The 12,224-nt window shown below is 38.3% G+C and overlaps 1 protein-coding gene across 1 annotated transcript in view; it reads right to left on the minus strand.

The window, feature by feature from the left end:
* adam19b (ADAM metallopeptidase domain 19b) overlaps positions 1–12,224 on the minus strand; it is a 34,585-nt gene that overhangs the window by 20,900 nt on the left and 1,461 nt on the right. The window contains exons 2-3 of the mRNA XM_077578729.1: positions 10,705–10,790; positions 10,551–10,621 (exon numbers count right to left, since the gene is read on the minus strand). Coding sequence (XP_077434855.1) covers positions 10,551–10,621; positions 10,705–10,790 — 157 coding nt within the window. The remainder of the gene's footprint in view (positions 1–10,550; positions 10,622–10,704; positions 10,791–12,224) is intronic.

A 12,224-nucleotide genomic window follows, 5' to 3' on the forward strand; every position in this document is an offset into this window, starting at 1 on the left:
TGGGGTTGATGACAGAGAAACCAGGTTGGTAAACTTCAGAAGATGATACAGCAAAAGGTCCACATCACTATTGGCAGTGTTCAACGTATGTTACAGTAAGTGCAGAACTAAAGAAAAATTGTCGCTTATGATATACTGTACGCACCTTAAAAAAAAGTATCTATGGGTTACTGAGTCGAAAACAACGTAATGGCTAATAGGAAAATAGTACCTTTATTTGGTATTTTTACAGGCTCTGGAACAGCAACTTACATACCAGTGTGTATTTCATTGAAATAAAATAAACTGTAGGTTTATTTAAGGGTAAAAATTTGTTTGAACTGATATTAAAGACCCTCTGAAGTCATTTCAGTGATTTGCTTCTAAATACATTAATAAAGATATGTACTGAAAACATGCAAAGAATGAGAAAAAAATAGCACTGAATTGTTGCAAAACAGCATTGTCCAGTTGTGTTAACTTGGGACATGGCTAAAACCAAACCCAAATGTGAACTTGGGATTTCTGGCATGAGTCGGAGTGCCGTCTATTCCAGACGACTACACCGTTGATCTACTTGTAAGGCTGCTAACTCGCTAGGCTGCTAGCTTGATAGCCCAGTGGACGAATACACAACAAAACCAAGTGAGGTAGTGATGCACCGAATTTGCCCGCCGGTGTGAAGTACTGTACATTGACCATAAAGTGCAATTGCACCGCCAGAAAATGCTCAGTTGCTCACCCCGCGTTTGGTGTTTAATGTATTATTTGCCAACATGTCTCTGATGTCTGTGGTGTGGACGCATTTCGATTTATATTGTGCTTTGTTAAAATGCCATGCTAAATAGGCCTAAATATTTTATAATAATATTATATTTGTAATTAATTATAATAAGTGCAATGATAATAAAAAAATTGGCATAATTTGTCTTCGGCTTTTCGGTTTTCGGCCAAGCATTTCTCATTTTCGGTTTTGGCCCAAAAAAATCATTTCGGTGCATCCCTAAAGTGAGGTGGTGTCATAATGATGTGACGTGGTTAGCTCAGTGAGCTAGTCAGCGAACCACACTGCGAAGACTGAAATCTTAATTAAAATATAATTTATTAAATTCAACCTAAAATGGCTCATTTTGCTTTGACAAGTTATCTTTACTTAAAATAAGATTGTCAGACAAGATCGTTCTACTTATTTTAAAATACATATTATTAATTATCTTATTTGATCAAGCAGTCTTGAGATTGAGAATTAACAGTCAGTTTTAAGTGTTGTGAGGCTTAAAACAAACTTTTCCCACATTTTAAAATGACTAACCAACATCAAATGCTCTGAACTGGGGTTTCATAAGTTGAATTTTCTTATTTAAGATTTTGCATTATCTAGTAATAAGAAAAATGGGAAAAATATATAATTATGAAAACTATTAGACAAAAGTGCAATACAGTGTTCCCTCGCTATAACGCGGGTCACTTTTCGTGGCCTCGCTGTTGCGCGGATTTTTTGTCGTGCAATTTTGCGTGCATTTGTTTTTACAGTAATGTACCTATTTTATTAAATTTATGAAGGTTTGAACATTGAGAATGTTTAAACAAGAGAGAAATGTGAGAAAATGTAAATGCCTCGATAAAAAAAAGTGTATTTATTATGTGGTGAGGGGTTTTAGGGCTTTAAAACATTTGTTGTAAATGTAAAACAAAGCTAACTTCTTTGCTGATTTCATTTATTGCGGGTATTTTATGGAATCTAACCTCAGCGGAAAACGAAGGAACGCTGTATAGTTCTTTATTATAAACATTTTTATTCTTGTGAAAATCACGTTCATGGTTCGTATCGTTATATTTACTAAACTAATTTTTCCTCTTTCTCGTACCAGCTCAGTGGTTTAGTGGTAAAGTGGAAAGTTGTGGTTTCAATCCTGGGCTGGGTCATACCAAAGACAATAAAAGTGGGACCTGATACCTCCCTGCTTGACACTCAGGCTAAGTTGGCCAAATGTAAATGAATATGCATATATTTTAAGAAAATAATTCTATATATTACAGCTTGAAAAAAGTCAATGTTACTTGTTTTTATTCTAAAAACACTCTTTTCAAGACCACATTTAAGTAAAATTTTATTGTTCTGTTAGCAGATAATTATGCTTATTTGAAGTAATAATTTTATTATTTTACTATATTTTTTTCTTGAATTTTCTACCATCCTTTTTGCAATATAAAGAGGCAGTGACTGCCTCTTTTACTTTTGTGTCGTGAGTGGGTCCAGGTAACAGAGAAATGTAAGGGAAAATTTATTTTTTATTAAATACAGTTGTGGCTCACACTAATTAACACTGTAAGAATTAAATTGAGTGGCTTGCAAGGGTCGTGTGGGACGTGTTTTCAGCGCATTCAGCAGAAATGCCCTGAATGTCCAAAAACTGGAAGGAGGTGGTGTGTCAAATAAAAACAAAAAAAGGAAAGTCCTATTTTCACTTTACATTGACTTTCCAGACCAAAGTTTGTGGTATAATTAGGCTTAGTCTATTAACATAGGCAATTCTAAACAGTATTGGGACAGCCATGACAGCCCCCAATGTACTGTACATTAGATACTGTTAAGTGGTGTGCAGAATGAATGAAAGGATAGAAAATAAATTGCTGACTGCAACTAATGCTTGTAATGTCGGACCAAGCACGTGGTCAGTACACAAAAACATTTGCAGTATGCACTGTTTATGATGAGCCGTGTGCATACTAAAACAGACTGTCTCAAAGATTTACATCGAGAGCGTTATACTCGTCCAGATGTTTGTCTGCAGTCTTCCTCCTTGTCTCAATCATCCCATCCTTCCTCTTTTCATTCATAAAGCTTCCCTGCTCGACAGCTGTTTTCCCCCGCTCCAAATATCCCAGTTCTTATTCCAACTGCCATATAGTTTTGCTAATATCCATGAAACCATCTGTAGCTATGACGCAATGAGAATAGACAGAGAAGGGATGTTGGATTTGAATGTGCTCTCAAGCACATATGGAACACATCCTCAGTGTTGCTCTCTGTTTTTTATTTTAGAATTCTCTTTTAATTTGTTCCATAGCAGGAATCTTTGCAGAGTCACTTCAGGGGGATATATCCTTAAATGTCATTATATTCCTTTTCCTGGTTTGCTGGATAAAAAGTTGGTTGCCGGAATAAAAAAAAGAAGGAATTTTACCTTTTATTCACCACTGTATAAAAGGCTTCTTTTACAAACAGCCTACAACTAGTCTCAACACTTCTATAAGGTTCTCTTCTTACTCCCATCAGGAGAGCAGAACCTACCAAAACCTCTCAAAACAAAATTTCCCCCAAGAAAATAACGCAAATTGAATTTAATTCAAATCCCTATATCTTTATTAGCTGTGTAGGAAGTATTTAAATACCTTTCAAACATGATTAACCATCTATCCTTGAATTTTCCATACCGCTCCTTATTTGGGTCATGGTTGAGTTGGAGTATTCCCCAGCTGAGCTGACTACAGATTATTAACCACCATACATGTGTATGTAAATAGAATTTGTTAGTTTTAAGTACAAAACACTCAAGTCAAAGATGTGTGTTACACATCTCAATTTTTAACATTCTCGACCCTTGTGAGAAAGATTATATTGTAAGAAAATGGATGGATATTTGACATACAAGTGTTAAAAGAATCCACTTTTTCAGCAAATGACGCGCATGGTCACGCTAGACAAAAGAATTTGGATAACTTTGTAGTGAAAAGTGAAAAGTAACTTTTGATGTACAGTAAAACCTTCTCTATATTGCGGTTCAGCTATATCGCAGATTTTTATTTATAGTGATTACTGTTGTTACTCTATCTTTGTACTGTATACTGTTATTGTTTTGACTCATTGAGCCATTTTCAGCAGTAAAAAGTTAAGTTTTGTCCAGAATTATTTTGATAACTTCATTATTTTTCATGTAAAATTAATACTTTAAAAAACTATTTTTTTCTACTTGCCGTTGACTGAAGACGACATCACCTGTGCTGAGGAAGTAGGTAACGACAAGTCATAGGCAGCTCACCTGTTTTCTGGGTTTGGTCAGCAAACTGAGCCATGATTGGTCGTTAGCTACCTCCTCAGCACAGGTGATGTCATCCTCCTTTGACAGCAAGTGGCAAAATTAGGTTTTAAAGGTATTAATTGTACATGAAAAATAATGAAGATATCATTATTTACACATACAATTAATTCTGGACAAAATCTTAACTTTTTACTGCTGAAAATGGCTCAATGAGTCAAGTATCCATCCATCCATCCATCCATCCATCCATCCATCCATCCATCCATCCATCTTCTACCGCATATCAGAGGTCGGGTTGTGGGGGAAGCAGCTTTTGCAGGGAAGCCCAGACTTCCCTCTCCCCAGCCACTTCAACCAGCTCCTCCAGCGGGATCCCAAGGCGTTCCCAGGCCAGCCGAGAGACTCATTGTCTCTCCATCTGGGACATGCTCGGAACACCTCTCCAGGGAGGCGTCCAGGAGGCATCCAATCAGATGCCCGAGCCACCTCAACTGGCTCATCCAACGTGGAGGAGCAGCGGCTCTACTTTGAGTCCCGGATGACTGAGCTACTCATCCTTTCTCTAAGGGAAAGCCTGGACACCCTGTGGAAGAAACTCATTTCTGAAACTTTTATCCGGGATCTTGTTCTTTCGGTCACAACCCAGAGCTCGTTACCATATGTGAGGGCAGGAACGTAGATCGACTGGTAAATCAAGAGCTTCGCCTTTCGACTCACCTCCTTCTTCACCACAACGGTACGGATACAGAGTCTGCATCACTGCACCGATACACCTATTTATCTCCCACTCTGTCCTTCCCTGTCAAGATACTTAAAATCCTCTACTTGGGGCACTCAACACTTTTCCAACTGAGGACCATGGTCTCTGATTAGGAGGTGCTGATCTTCATCCCAACCGCTTCACACTCGGCTGCGAACAGTTCCAGTGAGAGTTGGAGATCACAGCTTGATGAAGCCAACAGCACCACATCATCATGCAATGCTGCAAAGGTGTGTCAACTAGAACAGCCCCACAACATCTGGAGCCTTTAGGAGCTCTGGGCGGATCTCATCCACCTCTGGGGTTCTCAACCCCAGAGACAGAAGCGTTTACCTCAGAGTGCTCAGACTCTGCGTCCTCATGGGAAGGTGTGTTAGTGGATTTGTGGAGGTCTTTGAAGTATTTTGCCCACCAGCATCAGCATCACCCTGTCCGGAAGTCGTTCTCAATGGTCTTACGATCTCAAGTTTTTGCACGAGCAACCAATGACCCAAGAGTCCCACGGGCAAAAAAGGAGTCATTCTTCGTCTTACTGCTTGTGTCCACCTATGGGTTCGGGAATTGCTGCCATGACAGGCACTGACCATTTTACAACTACAGCTGCGGTTGGGCGCCTCATCAATGGATGCATTGGACATGGTCCAATCTGACTGAATGTGTTAAAGACCTTAACCCTATAAAGACGAATGTATCATATTAAATACATGACATTTTGAGCCCTCTATTTAATGAGTATAATATTTTTTTCCCAATAAAACCCTGACGTATCTGATCTGACACATGCATTGCACGAATAATCCATTAGAGGGCAGTATCACCCAGTTGATGGCTTTTCCAGCGACCTTGCACGATTGCCCCAATTGAGAAAGGAGAGACACCTATACTTATTAAAAGTGGGAAATGTTATTGCAGATTTTTGGAAATACTCATATGTTTGATATGTCTGTTTATAATTATTATATTTTTTGACAGTTATAAATGTGCAAATTTAAAGCATTGTAACCGGATGTATGAAATATGACACAAATCAAAAGTCATATGTGGATTTTCAAAAACACTTTTTTTTTTTTGCTTGTTTAAAAAAAATTTTTGCTTGTTTAAAAGGACCAATAAATACTCTATTTACAAAGAATCTGAATATTCTCTCATATATTTCATGGTTCAAGCTTTATTAAAAACATGTTTAGTGCTGCACTTGCTATAATAAACATGCCTCGGGAATTTTTACATCGCAGATTTGACGTATTGGGGGATTTCTGTTCATTCATCTCTTCAAACCCAACCAACTGGACCTGTCGGTTTGGAGTCGGACTGAATGTTGCAAAAAAAAAGCCAAAGAAAACTTGGATATTAGTGGCATATTCTTCCCTGAAAATTTAGGTCACATTGGGTATTCAACAAGAGGTTCCACAGCGCTTCCGAAAAAGTCACTGATAAAAGACAAAGGAAGTAAAGAAGGGGATTTGTTCTTTTTTTCCTCCCATCAGAAGGCCTAAAGGAGACTCACCACTTGAAACAATGGTTGCCTGTTGATGCAGCCACAAAGCAAGAGACAGAAAACAGACGTTTACAGATGACTTGGCCTGACAGGGAACTTCAAACGTTTAGGGCTAATGGAGCTAGCTGATGTCACCATCCTAGTGCATGCTCTCTGCTCACATGTAACATTCGCCATCGCTCGCTCATGGTGGCAAAATTACAGCGGCTTTTTCGACCGGTGTTGTTTTCATAATCACACAGGATGGATGAGCGCATAGTAACTCTTGCACACGACATTTATGATCCTATACGGCTCCTTTGGGATGACAGCATTTGCACCACATTGTAGGATGTTAAAGATGCCAACACATGACATATAGACACAGCATGCCTGTAATAAAATTATATAATCACTTCTCCAGATGATAATCTCATTAACATTCGGTTTATAATGAGAAACTTTGCCACAATCAACCCCATATGTTTTACTGAGGTTGGGTTGTAATTTACATTATTTACTCCTGTAAAAAATAAGTCAGTCAAAATATGGTCGATGATATCATAAGAGCTTAACAAATGTTGACAAATTGGAGGTATATGTATACTTTTTTTCAACCTCATATACCAACTTTTTACAGATTTTTTTCTTTGTAATTTTAAAATTACAGTACAACATCAAAAAACATACTAAAACATATGCACTCATTAAATAAAGATAATTTTAACAAAAAATATTTTGGGCTTAATATGTACTCAAATAAGGAAATATGTCTATTTAAGTCCATCAATCAATCTTATTTTTTCAAGCATAGTTATACACTCAAATGTAAAACTGAACCAAAGATCGGTTGTGTTTGTATTAAAAAATCAACACAACTATCAAAACTAAACCACCTGTACTGTACAGTGATTAAGGAGGTTGAAGGAAGAATGTCAAAAAAAAGTTACTAAACATGCATTTCCACATTTACCCTACTTACAAAACCCCTTGAAATGCGGCACAGCTTGTTCTGCAGCCCATTACATTGCATACGACACATTATGCCACTTCCCTACTGAGTCTAAATTTTGCAGCGTAACTAAAAGCCTTTCAATTTAATTCTATATGCTGCTGAATGACGCAAGCCCTTTTTAATGAAGACTATTAAAAAAATGGGTAAATAAATGTGCTGGCCTTAGGGGACTTTGCCGAGTTGGGATGAGGTCCAGGATGAGGACAGATGCTGCGATTGAAGAGCATATTGCTGGCTGAATCAGGCTTGTTTGACAGTGAGACAAAGACTTGGTTCAGATTGTGTTGGGAGGGGGGCAACTTTGCAAATGTACTTGGGAGATAGTGAGGTGGGGGGTGAAGTGAAGGGGGCATGTGGCATAATGCATTAGGGTCAGTAGGTCGCATTCTCTCATGGTATCAGATGACATCACCGCCGCACACAAAGAGTTGGTAGTGGACGATTTATAGGCTTTTACCGCACGGTGAAACGACCCGCGGTCTATCATGACTTGAGCACAGACGTCTGCCGGCAGACGTTTGAGCAGACTAAACATAATGAGAACCAGGGACACGCAAAGACATCTCCTACTCTCTGATCCCTAACTCTGAAATCCATCAGGTTCGAACTTTAGGTCAGGTTTGTGTATTCTGTGAGCATATTCTGTGTCTGCGTGTGATTACGAAGCATGACACCAGTCAACGAGCGGGAGACGGATGTTTGTCCTCGGATCTCTGGGGAATGTCAGAGGAGAAGAAAAGAAAAACAACGGGCTGCTTGTTTTTTAAGAGTAGTGAAAGGGCAGCAAAGGCCAATGATGGCCACCTATCCTTTGTTCAAATCAGTATACAAATTGTGAATTATTTTGATTCAACACTTATCACCATAAAACAAATAGTTGATGGATGCTATACTCTTCTAGCTAAATTCACTGAAGGAAATCCTTGCTGTTGTGTAATGAATGACATGAAAACTGACCAATTAAATGTGAAAGAAAAATGCCACCAATCATTGTAGCTCATAGGCCAATATTAGGGTCAGATTCCGGTTTCTGAAATGAGCGGGATAACCCGTTGACGTGTGAGCGGACAGTTACTCCCATACAAATATCCAAGCTAAACCGTGATGTCATTACGCAAATAGACGTAATTTCCGCTTTTAACTTTCTACGGTTAATAAAAGATCACACTGCTAAAGGCATTCATGTAGAAATGTGGTTCCTTGCTGCGTCGTTATGTTTGTTTACCACTGCATGTGTATCTCCACTGTGTTGCACGTCAGATGCATGACACACATGTATGTATACTCGGAGTGTCAGGCGATTAAGATTTTTAATCGTAACTAATCACATAACTTCAATAGTTAACTTACAATTAATCGCAAATGTTATATCGGTTCTAAAAGTACAATAAAAGGTACAATCAAATCATTTTTTTCTCTCTAAGTTTTCATACTCTTAACATAAAAGTGAAAAAGGGAAAAAAATGTTAAACTAATAGAAATATGGCTGCATCTTTTAGTCATTGCTAATTTTTAGTACTTTCATAACAATTCATACTGTAAAAAACGAGTGTGATATTGATTTGTGTTGAGGTAATATTTCTGCCACTAGATGGCACAGTTGCATTTGTAAGACATTGGTGACAGCTCAGTGCATATTTCTTTTCATATTAAGAGCGATCTAATCTTTAATACTAAGTAATTTATGAAATTTTATTTATTAAAAATTTAAATACATTTATTTTAAAAGTTGTAAAATACAACTAACAACATAATCTGGGTTTTGTGCATGTTAACATGACCTTTGAAGACTACAATATTACCAATATTTGGGTTTTGACTGCATGTAAACGTAGTCATTGACGTGGCCTAACCAATGATTGAGTGATTTAAGCCACCCCAAAAAAGCCAATATAGTCTTTACATTTTTTACTTTTTCCTTGGTCATCTCATTCCTTCAAAACATCTTAAACATTCATTCACACACGCACCCACCCCCACCACATCTCTTATCCTGCTCTTTGAGTCAGCACAGAATCTCATCCCTGGCCTTTAACCAAATCACAGCCTTTCGTTAAGATTGGCCCGACACTTGACGCAATACCACCAGGGCTAACTACGTTCGCAAAGTTGTCCTTTCGACATTCGTAGCAGGAAGATGGTGGCGAAACATGGCAGCTTCTATTAAAATGAGATTACAGCCATGAAATATACAGTAATTAGTGATTACTGGACCTACGGTTAAATATAAAAAATGTGCGTTGATGTGATGGAACATATATTTTTTGCACATTATTGAAATCAATAATGGGATTTTTAATTAGTTCCCCACTAGGTGGCACAAAAAAATACACACTGGGGCTTTAAATTAACAATGATAATGCCATGTTTAAGTTGTATCTCTTTAGGTATAGGAATACAAGTGTACTGTCTGCGCTCAATTTTAAAATGATCCAAGCAACATTGTGACCTCTGTTGTGCTTGAATCCAGTGTTCAGGAATGGATATAATTATGACTTGGCTGCCCGTCTAACTTCAGCTAAACAAATTGAAGCTTGTTAAATGCTGAAATAATTTATGTTCCTGGAAACTGATGAGAAGTTGCTCAAAAATAGTTTCAAAACTTTTCCGGCCTGTAAGTGAATAATGCAATAAAGTGAGACATGCTCTCTTCTTTTTTAGTTTTTTTCCCTCCACATCCAGTAGCTCCACCAATAAGTGATTGCCGGAGCAACTCTGGAAATATAAGAGTGGGACCACCTGCTGAGAAGGGAGCACATAGGGGGTAAATCCCTCCGGGGCAAGTTAGTCAGACACACTGGAGTCATGACTTGGTAATTGTGTTTGTGTGTAAAGGAATGAAAGACTAAAGGCATACGCTACTAGGGCAAAATGTGCTACTAATGTTCATAAAAGCCTCCCATTGCACTTGTGTGTTGGTTCTCACCACAGACATCTCAAGAGCGCTGACTGACAAGCCACCAAGCTACCACACTGTCCATTAAATAAGACGTTGTCTTATCAATTGAATCACACTGACTGGACGGGGAGCACTCAGGACTAACAGATTGTCGGATGTTAAAAGCATAGTCTGACTTCCTGTTAGCCAAAAGGCGCACAGATCGGGTGTCAGCACAACCCATCCAAACATCACCGGTGATCCTCCATCTGTGCACCAACCGACACCATGATGTCATCAATGTGTCTATGCATCAATTAACATTTGGTCAGACAAAAAAAGTTGATCTACTGTAGCAAGAAGTATTAATGCGCCTGTAAAGTTGCCCCAAGACTCACTGATTCCTCTCCAGGTGCAGCCGCAGCTCCTGGCCCTCAGCTGAGATGACAACTTGAGCTTCGGCAGGATGCTGGGAAGGAAGGCATCGGAGAAAATCAGAGCTGGAAATAATGTGCCATTGTGTCTTCAATTATCATAGTGAGCATGACTCACCTGTCTGTCGGCAGACCTGCTGTGCCTGTGAGGATGCAACCAGATGGGATAGGTGATCTCATAACGCTCCACCGTGCTGATTTCTCCTGCACAAAGGTGTCGCTTTAGATGGCTGCATACTGTACATGCTCATGAGATCAATTAGTTCATGTGATTGTGGTCCAATGGCCTAATGCACATGAATATCATTAAAGTTGACTGTATTTTAGCTTGTGGAAGAATTTAATTTATTTTAGATTCTTTCAGTGAAGTACTATTACATTCCAAATTTGTACCTTCAAAATAATAATAAGTTTTTTTTATTTTTTTTTATATATTTACACAATTATTGGAGACTGGGGTCAAGTTGTAGTTTACTGCATTATATGATATAGCGACATCTAGTGGTCACGTATTACACACTGGGGCTTTAACAATGTTTGTTTTTGTGGATACAGTTTGCATCTGTCAGAGAGATGCTGCTGAAATTCAGCCACATCAGGGGTTAAATTGTTTCTACAGCTCCTTAGTGGTGGAGATGTCCAGACTTAATCCATCTATCTTCCTTATTTGGTATCTGCCTCAGTTTATATCTTAATGAAAGGCTATGATTTAGTTAAAGACTAGGGATGGGATTCTGTGCTGACTCAAAGAGTCACCATAAGAGATGGGGGGTGAATGTTTAAAATGTTTTGAAAGAATGAGATGACCAAGGAAAGTGTAAAAAATTTAAAGACTGTATTGGCTTTTTGAGGCTGGCTTAAGTCACTCAATCATTGGTCAGGCCACGTCAATGACTACGTTTACATGCAGTCAATAACCCTTTCAAAACCCCAATATTGGCAATATTGTAGTCTTCAAAGGTCATGTTAACATGCACAAAACCCAGATTATGTTGTTAGTTGGCCCCTGTGTAATCCCTTTTCTAACCCGAATATTTGGTCATCGCGACTGGGGTACATCCTTTGAATGGACATTAGTTTGTGCTCTGTGAATGCTCTATTCACAAGGAATCTTGGTCTTTTGAGTACAGGAACTACTTGTATGTGTGGCGGCCATCTTACGTTGACACTCGCAAAGCGAGCATAACTTCTCCGTAGCGGTTTCATGTCATTTCTGTCACTATATGGTGAAAACGCCACAATGTGTACTGTATATATTAGGGGTGTCAAAATTAGTGTGTTAATTTTGAGTTAATTTAGTTTAGTTTCTTTAACGCCACAATTTTTTTTAATGCACAATTAATGACCGTCCCTTACTTGGAAAGCCTGAACTGAGAGAATTCCAGTTGCAACGCAGCAGACACAAAATTTTGCAGTTATAAATTTAATAATAATGAATATATTTGTGGAGACTGGGGTCAAGTTGTATTTTACAATTTTAAAAATGTGCAGAATTTCACAAGTTACTTCATGTTAAAGGTTAGATAGCTCTTAATATGAAAAGAAAATGCACCGTCTTACAAATGCAATTATGCCATCTAGTGGCAGAACAATGACCTCCAAAACAAATCAATATCACATTATTATGAAATTGCTGTA

This window comes from Vanacampus margaritifer, chromosome 10 (assembly GCF_051991255.1).
Source record: "Vanacampus margaritifer isolate UIUO_Vmar chromosome 10, RoL_Vmar_1.0, whole genome shotgun sequence".
Taxonomy (NCBI): Eukaryota; Metazoa; Chordata; class Actinopteri; order Syngnathiformes; family Syngnathidae; genus Vanacampus; species Vanacampus margaritifer.